Genomic DNA, 19,975 nt, shown 5'->3' on the forward strand with positions numbered 1-19,975 from the left:
GTCACTTGGCCAGCACAATATATACCAGTCATTGACTTTGAGGATGACATTGAAACAATCTGCTCTTGCATAGGAAATGATATCAGAGAGCTGGTACAGAATGAGATAAGAGGAGCAGATTCTAGATTGTGGTAATGTGTGCATGCAGGGAGGAAACAATTGCTTTGCACTTTAAGAAATATTTGTGGAGAACTCACCAGATATACGTGCAGACTGCTGTAACCAATAATTGGCAGGAGTGGACATGTGCTGGTATAATACATCACAGATTCAGCAAAGTAAATGCAGACCTGCAGTAAACCACCTAAGTGACGCTGCTGGAACATCACAAAAATTAAAGGTTATATGTGGCATTTTTTCCATCATGTTGTCTGTTATCTCATATGCAGCTGCATGATTTCTTAAAGCTTGAAAAGTGTTTTATTGCAATAGGTGATTTTAGTCATTTTATGCCATGTTTCTTGTTGTCTATTGTTCTTATAATGTAAAATATACAGTGCACAGCATAAATGAGTTCACCCCAACAGATTTGTCACAAAACCTTTAGTTTCCTTTCAGAATCTATAGGATACCGTACTATAAAATACTCCCACAAACCATTGATTGTAAACCAGATTTGTAATTTTGCACACCCAAAAAAGTAATTTTCCTAACAAATTCATTCAAGACCATGTTGCAAAAATCAGTACACCACAATGAAATTTTTTACAGCAGAGCTAAAATTTAGACTATAGAATTCTAATTAACATGAATTCAACCACAGATAAGTCTGATTATGTTCATTAAACAGGTGTCCAGCATGACAATAAAAGGGAATTACTTAACAAAGAAAGCTCTTTTCCATTTCATGTTGTCAGCAATGGCACTACATGGAAGATGGAAGAGGAATTTCTTTGCACTAGATAGGTGAAGGCTACAAGAAGAACAGCAAAGCTTTACTTATCAGTCAGAATACTGGATCAAAAGTGATACAAAAATTGAACAAAAATGGAACTGCAACCATCTTGCAGAGATGCCCAACCTGACCCTGGAAATTAACACCTAAACAGGAGCGTCTTCTAATGAGAAGGGTTGAAGAAAATCGACATTCAAGTTCACTGCAGTTTTCTAAAGAAGAAAAATGTCAACTCGAGGTGAGTATTTCCCATCACTCTATATGTTGTACACTGTAAAGGAAAGGCATGCATGAGTGTCGTCCATGAAGGAAGCCTCTCCTAAAGCCCATGCACAAAGAAGAATACCTATAATTTGCCAGGGCCCATGCTGAAAAAAAAAAGCATGATGAGACCAATATAAATGTTTTTGGAAGGGATTGCTTCAAAACTGTATGGCATTGCAAAAGTGAGGAGTACAAAGAAAAATGCATGTTACCTACAGTGAAACATGTTGGTGGCAGTGTCCTTATGAGGGGCTGCATGAGTGCGCCTGGTGTTGGGAAGCTGCATGTTTCATTGATGTTCTTCACAAATTTACTGCTCTATATTGAAAGAGAAAATACTACCATCACTCTGTGCCTTTAGTAGATGTGCACTTTTGCAACATGACAATTTTCCAAAACCCACATCTAAGGCAACTGTTGAATTTCTGAAGAATGACAGTGAAAGTGATTCCGTGACTGATTTGGTCTCCTGATCTGAATCAAATCAAACACCTATGTGGAATTCTTTTGAGCACAGTTGAGTGTTACAACTCTGTCTGGTATCCCTAGATCAGGGGCTCCTTCACTGTCCCTAACGCTAGGGGCGCCCTAGCTTGCCATGTTCCCTGGATTACTTCTGAAGGTGAAGATGCCGGGGTCACATACCTTGCCTTAGCTTCTGAATCTGCCCTCTGTCCGTACCCCTCCTCCACCCAGGGAAAAGGGGAATAGTAGTATACCGTAATAAACCAGCCAGACTAACAAGGTAAATACCAATCATACAAATCTACTCACACAAGCCAGAGGTATGCATCGGGGATTGGAGGATGGGAAAACCCAAAGTAGGAGAAAAAGGTAATTAGCACACACAAAACCCCTCGCAACGGTCTCTGAAAAATCCACCAAACACCTTCTCAAACAACAACCACAAATCACCATCTCCAACCATGAAGCATAAGCTAGCTCTGGCAATGAGTTCTTGCCAGGGCCCAGATTATATAGGAGATGGAACTAGTGAACAGCAAGAGCCTTAATGCGGGAAAGTTTCCAAGAGCTATCACCTGAGCAGATTAACCACTGCACTGCTAAAAGAAACCTGCTCTGTTTAATGTACAAGTGAGTAACAAATGGAAGGTTTGTGGTCTGTATCCACAATGCCAGGTGAAGAAGAAACATCAAATGCCAGAGATAACAAAAAAAAGGTTTTTTTTAATTTTTTTATGCATTTCGAACTGTAGCCCACTTCTTCTTCAGGAAATAAAAACCATAACCCCTGCACTGCTAAAAGAAACCTGCACCATTTATTATAAAAGTGAAGCGCATCTGATCAGTGCAGAAGTAGGAGAATTCAGACACTGTGGTCTTCTTGCTCCTCTTGGTTGCAGTAAACCTAACACAGTAACATAGTAAACCTGTGACACTGAGCCTCAGACTCTATCCAGCATTCAGGCTTACAAAGAGCTCGTTCTTGAAGAATGGAAAACGATAGATATTGCAATATGTCGCCAACTTGTTCATTCCATACTTACAAAACTTGGTTCTGTCCTTAAAAATCTTGGACGTCATATAAAATACTAGATGCGTTAGATTTTGATGTGGGGTGTATTAATTTTTGCATCAACTAATTTGAGTAAAGTCGAAGATTTTACTTTCATGTTATGGGTTAAAATGTTCTATGAAACTCAGTCTTGTAAAAAAAAATTGGAAATTGTTCTTGTATTAAGTGAGATATTGATTAAAATCTTGTGTCACGGGGTCCTTCTCTGGTATCACACAATCAACAGAGCAAGAGGAGAGTGAACAATTCCAAGACATTTATTTAGGCAAAAATATGAAAGGTCCATATTCAGTCCACCCCACAAAGGATAAGATAGTCCAGAATAAGAATGCAGTTCAGTAACAGTATAACATGTCCAGGGAGATGAGAGTCCAAAATCCAGCTGACAGTGATAACATGTTCCATATATTCTTCTTTCTCTCAGAAGTCCTGTCTTCACACCATGCTCTGCACACAGCAACTGACTTGCCCAGCCCCTATCCTCCCCAGCCCCCCTCATTATGTCCAGGGAGTCAAAACAGGTTGGGGGCCGGTTTTCAGGCCTCCCAGACTTGACAAAAGGTGCCTGGGGGATTATGACACTACAGGGGGTCATCAAGAGTCATAGATAAAAGTCAGGCTGCAGACATACAAGGCATCAAGATTAACACTATGCAAATCGGTGAAATAGCAATATACACAAAATGATATCCATATAGCATATCACACCATCACAACCTCTCCCCCCTCATAATAAGTGAGCACGCTATGAGGTCTACACAGACCTCTGGCCTGCTCACTATAGTCCACATTGCTCAATCGTTTATAGTTCCTTGTACAGTGGCAGGGGTTGCAATAATTATAAGCACTTGATGTCCTTCCATAAATTCCCGGGTCCTGGCGTTACGGTCATACCAGGTTTCTTGACTGGACTGGGCCATTTGCTGTTGATCATTAGCCACTAGCTGGGCGAGACGATCTCTGAACTCTAGAACGTAGCGAATGATGGGCATTCCAATGTCTGCGATATCTCCCTCCAATTGTTCTTTCAGAAGAGTGAGAGGCCCACGGACCTTCTGGCCAAACAGATTGCTCCTCAGTGGGGTCCGAATGTTGTGGTGCTTGAAGGGCCTGTAGTCGGGTGACTGCTCCCACAAAATGGCATTGTAACTCCCCAATGTCGTTCCCAAGGAGGATATCTGCAGGAAGTGCTCCCATAACTCCAATCCAGCACAGTTTTTCCCCAAAACCATAATCCAAACGCACCAAAGCTCGCTGTATATATTTGCGGACACCCCCCGCCAAGACAATGGGAATTCCTGCACCCTGGTGAATTGCCTCGGGTCGAACCACACGGGTGTCAGCGATAGTCAGAAATGCCCCCGTGTCTCTAAATCCTGACACTTTGTATCCATCAATTAAGACCTCCTGCAGGTGGCGTTGCCGTTGCTCTGGGTAGCCAAAGGACAGAGGCCGAAGTCCGTACACTCCAGGAGGGGGTATCTATGGTGCCGTGGTCGGTGGTCCACTCTGGTGGGGATGGTGGTAGCTCTTTCTCAGGCGGGATGGAGTGTACCAGATGCACTGGACGAGGTGGGGCTGCGCGGGGCTCCCTCCGAATCCTTGAGGGACATCCAAACTGCAAATGTCCAGGTTGCCCACACACATAACATCTCCTCTCTGTGATACCCCCAGGTCGTGGTCGGAACTGTTGGGGCCCAGGATTGAGAGGCGTGATAGTCAGCGGCTTGCGACTAGGTGGAAGGGCAGATATAATCTGAGGGGGACGGGGCGCGGGAGCAGGCCGTGGTTCATTGTCCAGAAGCCTCCTCCATTGCGGTCGGATAGTAAGGGCTTCATCGGCCAGGGCTGCAGCTCTATCCACGGTACACAGCGTGCGCTCCCGGACCCATTCCCGTACCTCTGCAGGGCACTTGGCAAGAAATTGTTCTATAAGGAACGCCTGTATAACATCTTCCACAGTAAAGGCGTTTTCTGCTTCCAGCCATCTCCGACATGCCTCGGACATCTTATGTGCATACATCCTAAACGATCCCCCCGTGGTGCATGGCAGGTCTCGGAACTTGGCCCTATATGAGTCTGGGGTGATAGCATGGTAATCCAGGATAGTCCGCTTTACAATGTTGTAATCCCGATTCCGCAGTGCATCAATGGTTCGGTAAGCCTCCGCCAAGCTTCCGTTCAGGAGTCCCACTAACAAACGCATCCAGCTAGAGTGGGGCACCTCCATCACAGCACACTGCTGCTCAAAGTCTTTGAAGAACCCCTCCACATCTCCAGAAGCCTCATCAAATGGCTTAAACTCTGTCCGGGTGATCCGTACAGGCTCCCGGATTGTTGGGATTACACTCCACATTGCGTTACTCCCTTTTTCAAGCTCCATTGCTTCCTGTCTCCGCTGTGCCCGGCGGGTAGCCTCCTCCTTGTACTCCTGAGAGACGCCGGGGCCCAGAACCGCCATCTCTTCTTCATACCACACCAACCACTGGCTTTTCTGGATGGGGATCCCTGTCTCCAGTGCTCGTCCTTCAGACATCTGGGAGGAGGTGGCCGGGCTAGCGCCCACCAGTAGATCGATTAAGGCCTCTTTAGTCAGTCCCTGGTAGTTCAGGCCCAGGTCTCTGGCTCTCTCCTGTAAACTGCATACAGTCCAATTTCTGTACTCACTCTGTGGGTGGTTCTCCATTGGGTGACGCTCTGTTGATCCCACTGCTGCCACCAGTTGTCACGGGGTCCTTCTCTGGTATCACACAATCAACAGAGCAAGAGGAGAGTGAACAATTCCAAGACATTTATTTAGGCAAAAATATGAAAGGTCCATATTCAGTCCACCCCACAAAGGATAAGATAGTCCAGAATAAGAATGCAGTTCAGTAACAGTATAACATGTCCAGGGAGATGAGAGTCCAAAATCCAGCTGACAGTGATAACATGTTCCATATATTCTTCTTTCTCTCAGAAGTCCTGTCTTCACACCATGCTCTGCACACAGCAACTGACTTGCCCAGCCCCTATCCTCCCCAGCCCCCCTCATTATGTCCAGGGAGTCAAAACAGGTTGGGGGCCGGTTTTCAGGCCTCCCAGACTTGACAAAAGGTGCCTGGGGGATTATGACACTACAGGGGGTCATCAAGAGTCATAGATAAAAGTCAGGCTGCAGACATACAAGGCATCAAGATTAACACTATGCAAATCAGTGAAATAGCAATATACACACAATGATATCCATATAGCATATCACACCATCACATCTTGCTTCTCAAAAGGGGTATATTCATGCTGAGCACTGTAATGTGCACTATAATGTTTAATTTTCTGCTTTTTCCTTATTCACTGTATTCCTTCAGTGTATTTGCAGGGTGTCAAATACCTTATCCAAAACGGGAATTTTTAAATGAAGATGAACCAGAAGAGAAAGTTGATAAGGTGTGTATTATTAGTCTTCTGGTATCTGTATATTAACCAATATGTCCTTCAGGAATACTATATTCTTGCAAATGCAGAGCTGGGCTTTCTTCAGTAATGTCCTGTATTTTATTTTAGATATGTCATAAACACAAAGTACAATGAAATATTACCTTACCATATGCATGACTAGGAAACCATTAATGTATTATTGTGGTTCTATTCGACACTTGTTCATACCCATATGGCAACTGTGTGAGTATGTGAACATTTTATTTATGTTCATATGTGGAATTATTTATAATGGTGTATAATTCTGCATAGTATTTATGTGGTTTTGTTGTTGTTTAGAATCAACAGGCACAAAATCAGCACCAGCAACAAGCAGCTAACCAACAGCAGACAGCAGCTCAACAGCAACAGGTTCAGCAGCAAAACAGCGGTCAGACCAATGGTACAGGGGGAGCAGGGGCAACAACAGCAGCAGCACTCCAACACAGCCAAGACTCCAGTCTTAACCCAGGACCTCCAAACAAGAAACCACGTATAGGGCCTTCAGCTGCTAATCCTGGGGGCCCCTCCCTAATGCCTTCCGATTATCAGGTGCAGATTTATTATTATGACTAGGCTTAGGTGCTCTCTAAAATAGATCTCTGAATAATTGTAGCTAGCACATAAAATATAAATTCCTGCCTAGGAAGTCACAAGAGCTTGTGTCTGATTCACTTTTTTGTGCAATGTACGCTAAATCTGTATGTTTGGGTCATTGTCCATAAACCTCCAAGTGTTATCCAGCCTTTAAAAAGAAAAAAAAAAAAAAATTTGGAAACTACAGCCAAATAGGTAAAATAACTCGCTCTCTCATCTTCATTACGCCTGTGATCCAGCTCAGAAACTCCAACTGTTCTCCTGATCTGTGTTCACAAAAATCCTGCACATGACAGCTGCAGCCAATCAGTGACCTCAGCAGCTATGTGACATATTACATCACCTGAACAACAGTACAACAAAAACATAAGTTCAGATAAGAAAATCAAAATACTGTTCAAGGGTGTTTTTCCACGACCAAACTACAGTTTAATTAATAGATCTTAGAAGAAAAATAAGTTCCACAATTGGAAGTGTTAAAAATAAATAAATTCATGTCCCTGGATAATCCTATAAATGTTCCCCTGCTATGTCCTATGTAATGACTGTGTCCGACTGTCCCGGATCATAGCCTGATCATATCACAACTCCTGGGCCCCCCAAAACCAAAAGAATATACAGACGTTACAGCAAGGGATCTCACAGCTTCTGCTTTCTGTGAGGTTAAACAACTTTTAAACTGGCAAGGTAATTTTTTGCCTCACAGAAAGCAGCAGCTGTGATGACATGCCATAATGTCTGTATACTCTCTTTTTCTGCTTTGCCTGCCCAGGAGATGTGCTTTGATAAGACCATGTACCTGCATGGTAAGACACGGCCATTACACAGTACATAGCAGGGACAATATTTATAAGATTATTTCTGCACAGGAATCATAGAATCATAGAATCGTAGAGTTGGAAGGGACCTCCTGGGCCATCTGGTCCAACCCCCTGCTCAAAGCAGGATTCGCTAAATCATCCCAGTCAGATGTCTGTCCAGCCTTTGTTTGAAGAATTCCATTGAAGGAGAACTCACCACTTCTCGTGGCAGCCTGTTCCACTCATTGATCACTCTAACTGTCAAAAAGTTTTTTCTAATATCTAATCTGTGTCTCCTCCCATTCAGTTTCATCCCATTGCTTCTAGTCTTTCCTTGTGCAAATGAGAATAAAGTTGATCCTTCTACAATGTGACTGCCCTTTAGATATTTGTAGACAGCTATTAAGTCTCCTCTCAGTCTTCTCTTTTGCAAACTAAACAATCCCGAATCCTGCAACCTTTCCTCATAAGACAGGGTTTGCAGACCAGTCACCATTCTGGTCGCTCTTTTCTGAACTTGCTCCAGTTTGTTGATGTCTTTTTTAAAATGTGGTGCCGAAAACTGGACACAATATTCCAGATGAGGTCTGACCAAAGAGGAGTAGAGGGAAATAATGACTTCACGTGATCTAGACTGTATGCTTCTGTTAATGCATCCTAGAATTGCATTTGCCTTTTTTGCTGCTGCATCACACTGTTGACTCATATTCAGTCTGTGATCTATTAGTATACCCAAGTCTTTTTCACATGTGCTGTCACTTAGCCCTATTCCTCCCATTCTGTATATGCTTTTTTCATTTTTATTGCCCAGATGTAGTACTTTGCATTTCTCCCTGTTAAAAACCATTCTGTTAGTTGCTGCCCACTTCTCCAGTTTATTTAAATCTTTTTGAATCCTCTCTCTCTCTTCTCTAGTATTAGCTATCCCTCCTAACTTTGTGTCATCAGCAAATTTAATCAGTTTACCATCAATTCCTTCATCTAAATCGTTGATAAAGATGTTGAACAATACAGGGCCCAGGACAGAGCCCTGTGGTACCCCACTTGAGACATTCTTCCAACTGGATGTGCAGCCATTTACGACCACTATTTGGGTCCGATCACTAAGCCAGTTATGAATCCACCTAAGAGTTGCCTTGTCCATTCCATACTTAGTCATTTTTTCAATAAGGATTTTATGAGAGACTTTGTCAAATGCTTTGCTGAAGTCAAGATATACTATATCTACAGCATTTCCTTGATCCACCCAATCAGTGATACCGTCATAGAAGGAAATTAAGTTAGTCTGACATGACTTATTAGTTACAAACCCATGCTGACTCTGTTTAATCACTTCATTCTTATCCAGGTATTGACATACATGTTGTTTAATAATTTGTTCAAAGATCTTTCCTGGTATAGAAATCAGACTCACCGGCCTATAGTTGCCTGGGTCCACCTTCTTCCCCTTTTTGAAGATAGGAACAACATTTGCTCTTCTCCAGTCTTCTGGCACTTCTGTTCTCCAAGAATTTTCAAAGATTATGGAGAGGGGTTTAAAAATTTCTTCTGCTATCTCCTTCAGTACTCTGGGGTGTAATTCATCTGGTCCTGGAGACTTGAATTCATTTAGGTTAGCTAAGTGTTTCCTCACTATCTTTCTTTTTATAGATATCCTGGATTCTTCTATTCCCTTAATAGGACAGTGAATAACAGTTGATGTTACATTTCCTTTCTGAGAGAAAACAGATGCAAAATAGGAATTTAAAAGTTCAGCCTTCTCAACATTCTGTCTTACCATTTCATCATTTTCATCCTGTAAAAATCCTATAGCATCTTTGACTTTTCTTTTACTTTTGACATATCCCCAAAATCCTTTATTATTGCTTTTGACATCTCTTGCAAGCCTCAATTCATTTTCAGCTTTAGATAATCTGATTTGTGCCCTGTAGGTTCTGCAAACAGCATTATATTCTTCTTTAGATATGCCTCCCTCTTTCCATTTTATAAACATTTTTTTCTTCCTTTTTAGCATGTGCTTAAGTTCTGTGTTCATCCATCCTGGTTTCCTTAAATGCTTCCTATTCTTCCCTCTTTTCGGAATTGTTAACAACTGTGCTTTGAGAATTTCATTTTTCAAGATTTCCCATCCTTCCTGGACATTTTTGTCTTTAAGGATATCCAGCCATTGGATCCCTCCAATTCTCTTTCTGAATCCCTTAAAATCTGCCTTTCTGAAATCTAACCTTGACGTCTGAGTCTTCACAGGTCTTCCGCCTCTAGTTATCCAAAATTTTTTTAACACATTTTTTTAACACATCCAGTTGTGGAAATTATTATTATTCTATTGAATAAAGTGTACTTTGTGGTAAAACCCCTTTAAGAGCAGACATTAAGTTTGAACAATAATTCTCTATTCACTGGGGAAAGATAGGGTAAAAAAAATCAGGGATTTTGTCTTTAGCCCTATAGATTTGATAAAAGTTGTCACTCAGAGCAGAGCTTGCACATGAGCTTTGCTTGTTGGATGTTTGCCCTGTGTTGTCATGGTAGAGCGGGTAACTTCAGCTCCCTTGAGCATAGCGTGCATTTACAGAATTCACTGTAATAATTGCTTAGAACTAAGGCTGACATGTAAATGCAATATGGTGTCAGTGCAAGTTTCCTGTTGTCCTCATAAATAATGAATGTTTTCAGCAGCTTATCTGACTAACACTCATTAAAGGAAAATAGAACTGCTGTTTATATGAGACTGCTGGGTGATGGCTCTACCCAGTCAAGCTAAACATAGTAAGGGAGAGTGGCTAACACTGGCACACTTTGTATATGGTAAGCAATGGGTGACAATTTTATCAACAGGATACACACGTTTGGTGACGTTGCAGCGATGTCGAAGCGACATTGTTGCGTGTGACACGTAGCATCGATCAACGATCAGTTGGCTGATCTTTAATCGTTGCCTAATGGTCTGGGCCATAAATCTATCATTGGTCTCCCGCTGGGCAGCACACATCGCTGCGTGTGACAGCGAGAGACCAACCATCAGGGAGCTCCCAGCGCAATATAGCAGACGCTGGGAGCTGGTATCCAGGGTAAACAGCGGGTAACTAAGAGCCGCGTGGCGCTTAGATACCCGCTGTTTACCCTGGATACCAGGGTGCTCGCTGGTCCTGATCACTGGTGAGTCTAACCATGTGGCAGCTCACCAGCGATTGGTTAACTATGTTCCAGTGATCCCATCCACGTCGGATTTGGTGGGATCGCTGGGACATTGAAGCGTGGAACAGGGCCCTTAAAGAAGCTATGAAATAGAAAATCTGTAATTGGTTAGTCAGAAAAAGTGGCACCAGGGTTTTCTAATGTGATTGGTTGAAAACTCATTTTGTTCAGTGAATTAACATGTTTTCAGATTATAAGACGCACCTTTTTCCTCCAAAAGTTTGGATAAAAGTGGGGAGTGCCTTTTATAGCCCGGTGTACCTTAGTCTGGCTGTGGCTGTGAATGAGGGGGCAGCAGCGTTAGAGGTGCGGGTCACAGGAGGCAGGAGCCGGCTGTTGCAGCTAACACTGTGCCCGCTGTTGAAGATAATTAATATTCATTAATAAACCATATTTTTTGCTTCAGTTTTTTTTTTGTCAATTTTCCTCTTATAAAACCTAGGTTTGTCTTATGTTCCGGTGCGTCTTATAGTCCGAAAAATACAGTAAATACATTATCAAATCAGTTCGAATGTTCTCACACAAAGAAGATATTCTTTTTTAAGGAGTGTATATGTTTTAAAGAGGTTATTATCCGACAACACCCCTTGTCCATGTCATATTAGGCACAGAAGGACCTTGTTCTACAAGCAAGGGTACAGCTCTGCAACACCACTTCCCTCTGTTGATTCTAATCCATTCATGCAATACATGGACAGCCATTCCCCTTTTATTTCCTTTTCCTTCCATTTGTAGAATAAAGCATACTCTCTTCCCAAGAGTTAACCGTGCTGTAGGTTAACCTTGCTAGAATCTCTGATTATTGGGTACTTTTTATGCCACTGTTACCCTGATATGGTTCAATTGAATAAGCTTTTTACCATATACCCGGATTAGACCTTGTGGCTAATGACTGACCTAATAGGTACCGTACATTGAGGAATGGACAAAGATGATATGCAGGTCCACTTGAGTGTATGTGGTCTTGAAATATAGTATTGGTTACTGTGCAAGCATTTCTTTGGGTTTTGTGTGTGTTTGTGTTTTTTGGCATGTGCACTTTGTGTTTTTTAATAGTAAGAATAAATGTTACATTTATATCCCCTAAAGTTTTTCCAATACGCTATACCCAAAGACTCAATGATGGAACAGGGAGCTGACAGCTTCCCATTCCATCATTATAATCACTTGTATCTGCATCCTGAGGATGCAGATATTGGAGAAAGTGAGACCCTAGGTGGAAGGCAGCCTTGTCGTTTGGGATACCACTGCATAAAGCTAAAGCCCTCATCGGAACAGGCAAAGGGCCACATGTTCCCTTCGGCAGCACTTTGCCCAGGTTTGGACTAGATGACTTCCTAAGGGAAAGGCAAGTTTGGAAGGCACCATCTTGTCTGAAGCACTGTCTGTCGCGACTCTTCTGCTTTTTATAGTGGGACAGCCACTGCTTCTGAGGAGACAATGGTCTATGCAGTGGACCATTCAGGTGTTTGCGTGCCCTCTTACACTAATATGAGGCACTTTGCAATGGTGCGCCTTGAGCATCACCTTTTTATGGAGGAGTGAGATCATGAGCGCCGGACATGAATAGTTTTCTAGACATGAGATTATTACATGTTGATCATACTTCTACAGCAATGGATCATGTGTTTATAAATCTGATCAGAGTATCCCATTATAAGCTGGTAGTGTTGAGGACCCATCCAGTATATCATTTGATGTGTACCACACACATACAGCAGCGAGTAGCTACACCTTTGTACACAATGTCATTTTTAGATTATGCAGGAATGAAAAGATAGAGAATGGAAACAGCAGCACATACCAGTCAGTGCCCTTTCCACAGCTGACCCCTTGTCACCATTCCTCACAAGTTCTTCTTTGAAAGACCCTTTCCATTCTTCATTGTCAGATAAGAAGACATGGCAGAGCAATGGAAATTGTTTTCAATGTAATACTAAACCACTCTTACCTGAAGCAGTAAATAGCCTTTCCTTAAACTTCATCAAACCCCATGTCATAGCGGGGATGTCACTTGAGTTACAGTTGTGGCCAAAAGTATTGACACCCCTGCAATTCTGTCAGATAATACTCAGTTTCTTCCTGAAAATGATTGCAAACACAAATTCTTTGGTATTATTATCTTCATTTAATTTGTCTTAAATGAAAAAACACAAAAGAGAATGAAGCAAAAAAGCAAAACTTTGATCATTTCACACAAAACTCCAAAAATGGGCTAGACAAATGTATTGGCACCCTCAGCCTAATACTTGGTTGCACAACCTTTAGACAAAATAACTGAGACCGACCGCTTCCGGTAACCATCAATGAGTTTCTTACAATACTCTGCTGGAATTTTAGACCATTCTTCTTTGGCAAACTGCTCCAGGTTCCTGATATTTGAAGGGTCCCTTCTCCAAACTGCCATTTTTAGATCTCTCCACAGGTGTTCTATGGAATTCAGGTCTGGACTCATTGCTGGACACCTTAGAAGTCTCCAGTGCTTTCTCTCAAACCATTTTCTAGTGCTTTTTGAAGTGTGTTTTGGGTCATTGTCCTGCTGGAAGACCCATGACCTCTGAGGGAGACCCAGCTTTCTCACACTGGGCACTACATTATGCTGCAAAATTTGTTGGTAGTCTTCTGACTTCATAATGCCATGCACACGGTCAAGCAGTCCAGTGCCAGAGGCAGCAAAGCAACCCCAAAACATCATGGAACCTCCGCCATGTTTGACTGTAGGGACCGTGTTCTTTTCTTTGAATGCCTCTTTTTTTCTCCTGTAAACTCTATGTTGATGCCTTTGCCCAAAAAGCTCTACTTTTGTCTCATCTGACCAGAGAACATTCTTCCAAAATGTTTTAGGTTTTTTCAGGTAAGTTTTGGCAAACTCCAGGCTGGCTTTTTTATGTCTCGGGGTAAGAAGTGGGGTCTTCCTGGGTCTCCTACCATACAGTCCCTTTTCATTCAGATGCCGACGGATAGTACGGGTTGACACTGTTGTACCCTCGGACTGCAGGGCAGCTTGAACTTGTTTGGATGTTAGTCAAGGTTCTTTATCCAACATCCGCACAATCTTGCGTTGAAATCTCTTGTCAATTTTTCTTTTCCGTCCACATCTAGGGAGGTTAGCCACAGTGCCATGGGCTTTAAACTTCTTGATGACACTGCGCACGGTAGACACAGGAACATTCAGGTCTTTGGAGATGGACTTGTAGCCTTGCGATTGCTCATGCTTCCTCACAGTTTGGTTTCTCAAGTCCTCAGACAGTTCTTTGGTTTCTTTCTTTTCTCCATGCTCAATGTGGTACACACAAGGACATAGGACAGAGGTTGAGTCAACTTTAATCCATGTCAACTGGCTGCAAGTGTGATTTAGTTATTGCCAACACCTGTTAGGTGCCACAGGTAAGTTACAGGTGCTGTTAATTACATAAATTAGAGAAGCATCACATGATTTTTCGAACAGTGCCAATACTTTTGTCCACCCTCTTTTTTATGTTTGGTGTGGAATTATATCCAATTTGGCTTTAGGACAATTCTTTTTGTGTTTTTTCATTTAAGACAAATTAAATGAAGATAATACCAAAGAATTTGTGTTTGCAATCATTTTCAGGAAGAAACTGAGTATTATCTGACAGAATTGCAGGCGTGTCAATACTTTTGGCCACAACTGTAAGTATTAAGTTGCAGTAGGAAATGACTGCCAAATGACGATGACAGTGGTGCACAGTGGCTTCTGCAGAACTTCAGTACTGTTAAATATTCCTACTTTTTTTTTTTTAAACATTCTACTTCTAAAAAACAGTGATACCATCTGTGAACAGAGCCTCAAGCAGACTATCTTGTGATTTACAACCCCTTTATTTTTTTTTGCTTAAATGCATGTATTTAGGCTAAAAAATTGTGATATGGGTTTCAATAAAACATTTGCATTATTTGACTTTTACAGACTTTGTTTCCCTGTACATTAAACTTAAACCAAAAGAAGAAAGGAGAGACACTGTCCAATAAAATATAGCTCACTTTATTATAGACATATTAAAAAATGCCAATTTAGTAAATACACATCGCATGGAAACTGACAAAGATTGAATAATGTGGAAATGATGAAAAAGACAGCACTAAAAACCCCCACAGAAAAAAACTACGTGGATGGGAGACTTTTTGAAAGGATCCAACTCTATATATATCTATATACTCTCTATATATGTTGTGGTGAGGTTATATGGAGAGTCTTCACCATTGTATGTTTTAATGGTTTTTCAATAAAGAAGATTTTAATAGCAGCTGGAGCAGAACTTTCCTTCTACAGTAAACTTCCTTCCTTCCCTGGCGCTTTCCCTCCCACTACGGGCTATTCCCAAACATTAACTGTATCTTAACTCTCCCTGTCTCTGCCGACTACCTGTGGCTGGGCAGACTACAGCTTCATACTAACAGTGTAAAACCTCTCTGTACACTAAGCCAATTAGGGTATGTTCCCACTGTCAGTAAATGCTGCAGGCTGGACGCTACCTACTTCAGCAGTGTCAAACCCGCAGCGTCCAGATGTTACAGCATAGTGGATGGAATATCAAGAAATCCCATCTCCACTATGCATGTACGGACGCCTCCGGCTTCCCTGCGGAGACGGACATGCCGCGTGTCTTTCTATTTATGTAGCGGAGATGCTCAGTCTCCGCTACGTAAATTTCCCATACACTTTCATTAGATGCGGTTAAACCGCATTATCTTCTTAGTCACATGTGTATTAGGTGCGGGAACGCATGTACACATGTGTACTAATTTACATAATAGCGTACCTTGTTTCAGCCGGAAGTTCGGGAACACTGCAGTTCTCGCGATCGATCAGCTGATCGCGAGAACTGCTGGGCATGTGACCGCTGGGGATGGGGTTATCTCCAGTCACTAGCCATGTTCTTACAATCAGCTGACCGCGAGAACTGCAGTGCATGTAATGGCCAGGGGCTGAGTTGTCTCCGGTGATCATCTTCAAGCTCCGCTGTGTCTGGATGTCAGGCTCAGTGGTGGCATAATGTCACCGTTCAGCCAATGCATCCAGATGTAGCAGAGCTGGACTCATCGTGAGACAGTATGTATATCTTCTCGGCGGACAGGTAAGGATATTGTTGCTTTTTTACTTTAATTCTCTTCCAGGAGACGTTGGCTTCGGTGGAATAGGCGATGCAGTTAGTATGGTTTAATTAAGATCTATTAAAGGAGTGTGTGTCATTATTTCAATTAAATGACTTTATTCTGGCCATGGTTTAATTAAGATCTATTAAAGGAGTGTGTGTCATTATTTCAATTAAATGACTTTATTCTGGATTTGTCTTTATTTACCATGTAACTGTAGGATTAGTAATGGATAGGTATATTATAGATGGTTCTCCATTACTAAGCCATGGGTTTGGTGTCACATGACAGTACAAAGGTGACATCAACCCCACAATATTACCCCACTAGCCAACACTACAGGGCAAGTGAGAAGAGATGGATAAAGTGCCATAACTGGCACATCTTTGGATGTGCCAATTATGGGGCGGCTCCGGGCTGCTAATTTTAGGCAGGTGAGGGCCAAAACGCATGGGCATCGCTATCCTGAGAATACCAGGCCGCAGCTGTCTGCTTTATCCTTGGCTGGTTAGCAAAAATAGGGGGACCCCACACTATTTTTTTGGAGGGGATCCCATTATTTTTGCTAACCATCCAAGATAAGCAGACTGCTGCTGCCTGGTATTATCAGGCTGGTAAGGTTCATGAATATTGAATCATGACCAGCCTGAAATACCAGTCCCATTAGTCTGCTTTACTCTGGCTAGTTAACAATTATAGGGGGACCCCACGCTATTTTTTTAAATTATTTATAAAAAGGAGGGGGCATCTCTCTGTGCTTTCCTCCACTTCTTGTGTCATGTACTTCTGGCTTTGTCACAAGACTTACCATTATTTAAATTAGTACACATGCATAGTAAGCTGCATTTTTGCACTTAATATACATGTGATTAGGAAGACAATGCGGTTTTACTGCATAAAATGAAAATATATGGGTAATTTACACAGCGGAGACTAAGCATCTCCGCTACATCAATAGACATGCTGCGGTCTGGAAAGACGCTCCTCGTGTGCGTCTCTGCAGGGAAGCCAGAGGCGCCAATGCACGCATAGTGGGCATGGGATTTCTTGAAATCCCATCCACTATGCAGTAACAGCTGGACGCTGCAGTTAGGACTCTGCGGATGTACGCAGCGTCCAACCCGCAGTGTGTGCTGACTGTGTGCACATACCCCCAATATATCTGCAAACGGGAAATCACTTTTTTTTTTCCTTCCCAGAAGCCAACTTTCAATTAGCTTTTTTTCAAGTGACAAAAAAATACATGCAATGAAAACGCATCAAAAGCGCATGCGGAAAAAACGCATAAAAAACGCAAGTGACCTACCAGTGAAGTCAGATTCAGATTTGGTGCATATTTCACCTGCGTCAAATCCTGAACAAATACTGAGCCTTTCCTGATCGTATGCACACACCCTTACACTTACAATGCTTATCTTATATGATCACATACTGTACTGTACATTGCTTACATTACTATAACATAGGCAAACATCTTACACTTCACATGACATAATATGTACACAAGACGGAGGTCACTGTTCAGATTACACATCACATTATATACAGCACTGATGTCATAAAGGGGGAGCAGGGCTATATGTCCATCTCCTTACACCAGCAATAGATGGTGTAATACAACAGCTATAGGAGGCAATCTGTGCTAAATTTTTAATGAATCCCAAATGCATACATTTAAGTAATAAAATATTGTCCCTAAAAGTGGACAATGCCTTTTAAATCAATAGAATTTCAGTATAATTAAAAGGGTGTTTCAATACTATGACGTTTCAGACCTTTCCTTCAAGCCCTGCAATACACATTTGATGTAAGTTGTCTCTCTGATTTCAGTGGGATCGGCATCCATCTAACATGTATGGAGTTCTCTTGACCCTTCTTTGATAGATGATGTCTCAGAAGAGTAAAATCTGACCTTTTGATTTTCAAGACTGATCTTTTTGCTTAGGTGCAGCGATAAGCTGCTACCAGAGGCAGTGGCTCTGTCATTGAAAACACAAATGCTCGACCTAGCCAGACATTGCTGTGCATGGGGGAGTCAGAAGGAATAACTTTCACCCAAATGATTGTTTAGCCAGCAGCTAACGTTTATGGTCATCAATATCAGATGGTCCATCACCCAGTACTCCCACCAATCACCTCTTCTCAGCCATGGTGGCTGGATGTAGTCAGTTGTGAAGCTGAATAACAGATATTTCAGCTGTTTTGCGGCCATTTCCAAATACTGCAGATCAGCGCCGCATTCATTTGAATAGGAGATGTTCTACAGTACCCTTTAGAGACCACTAAATAGTTGATGGAGCCGTTTTGTTTATTTCTGCTAGTGTTTCCATCCGACCGCAGAAGCTGAGAACAGGTGATTGGTATGGGTTCTCATAGTGGGCCCCCACCAACCTATCATCGGTGATCTAGCTTATGGATAGGTCATTAATATCATAATTAGAGATGGGCGGATACCTGGATGTTCAGGTCCAGCGGGTTCGGCCAAACAGTTACAAAAAGTTTGGGTACCAGAACAGGACCTGAACCCCATTCACTTGAGTGGGGGGCCCGAACATCCAGTGTTTGCCACACTGTCATGTGCATGACAGCGCGGCATACACCGCTTATGATCGGCGGTGAAATCATCCCCGCCAGTCAGAGAGCCGCTTTTCCAACTCTTAAAAGACAGTGTGAGCGCTTAGCTGTGATCGTAGGTATAAAGTTTACCTCCTGTCACTGGTGTCAGCTGATGGGACTACTGATCTTTACTGTTCGGGTTCGCCCATCTCTAATCATAATAGTAAAACACCCCTTTATAAGGTATATTTTTTTACATTTGTGGGCAGATGCTTGATGAGGGATTTTAACATTGTGTTTTCATTATTTGTATTTGATACCTTTTATATATGTTACTCACATTATTTTTCTCTTTAATGTTTAAAGCACTCCTCTTCACGTCTGGGTTACCAAAGCAACGTTCAGGGAACTTCTCAGCCCCAGAATACATTGGGTTACTCCACAACATCTCAACAGAGTTCTCAATACCACCAGCCTCACAGGTACTAGAGTGGGAAGCTGTAAGAAGACAACCTGCATCGGACATACCAGTTGTAAGAACAGGCATATTTATTTAGGATACCTTTTTTTGTGGGCTCTTCAGAACTAAACCAGCGCCCCATGTCTACAAAGCGTTAGGAGAACATCCATCATTCATGATCTCCTTGCACCTCCTTGCATTAGTGGTTGCATTCACCCTGGTGAGAAAATGTGACCTGACGTCAGCACTTATCTTGTTTTGTTTTTTTTAAAGGAAATATTCATTGTGCAGCTATTCCATGTCGTAGCTGTGTGAAAGGAATTTATCAGGCTGCCGAATGGAACTCTATGTTGTGTTAATGAAAACCGCAAGCTTTCTAGCTGTGTATAGTTTTGTACATGTAAAAACAAAACACAAATGCACCTTCTAAGCACTGTGTTCTGTTCACGGAACATTGCAGTTTTGCATATGGATGTCAAGAACAGGAACTTTTACTGTTCCAAAATTTCCTATCTTGCTTTTATTTTTTTTAATTAACAGAATTATAAAAAAAAATATCAATGAGCCTGCATCAGGAAAGATGATATAAATGCAAGATCCAACTCAGGAGTGGCTGGAGTAAATTAAACAGTAGTACAATTTATCTGTACAAGTCAAGTCAATCTTTAAATTATTCATACGCAATGTAGACCTGAACATCTTCTTTGCCCGCTCTTCATGCGCTCTTTCAGCATTTTATTGCCAGACGTCCTCCCAGTGCATCATCCAAAGAATTAATCTGCTTTGCAAGATGTAAGGAAATTCAGCAGTTTATTTGTGTTAAAATATTGTACTTTAGTTTTTAATCTGGTATTCATTATGTGATTTCTAGAAGTCAAAGGTGGATAATCCAACAGATACGTGAGCATGGTTCTACCTACCAAGGAAATGCACAGTAATAAATTATCAACTCACCAGGAATTAAAAACATCATTCCGGTTTGTTAAATGACTATTGTGTAACCTTATTTAAATAGAGTGATGATGGTGGGATGGGGCTATGTTTATTATTATATATTCATAAAGGTATTCAATAATTAATACCAGACCTTTCAA

The 19,975-nt window shown here is 41.9% G+C and overlaps 1 protein-coding gene across 1 annotated transcript in view; it reads left to right on the plus strand.

Moving 5' to 3' along the window:
* CDK19 (cyclin dependent kinase 19) overlaps positions 1–19,389 on the plus strand; it is a 394,114-nt gene extending 374,725 nt beyond the window's left edge. The window contains exons 11-13 of the mRNA XM_073576006.1: positions 6,044–6,122; positions 6,453–6,704; positions 18,788–19,389. Of these exons, the coding sequence (XP_073432107.1) occupies positions 6,044–6,122; positions 6,453–6,704; positions 18,788–18,910 (454 nt within the window). The 3' untranslated portion in view covers positions 18,911–19,389. The remainder of the gene's footprint in view (positions 1–6,043; positions 6,123–6,452; positions 6,705–18,787) is intronic.
* Positions 19,390–19,975: the final 586 nt, after the last annotated feature.

The sequence above is a fragment of the Dendrobates tinctorius genome, unplaced genomic scaffold (genome assembly GCF_039654945.1).
Source record: "Dendrobates tinctorius isolate UK_male_01 unplaced genomic scaffold, ASM3965494v1 ptg000046l, whole genome shotgun sequence".
NCBI lineage: Eukaryota > Metazoa > Chordata > Amphibia > Anura > Dendrobatidae > Dendrobates > Dendrobates tinctorius.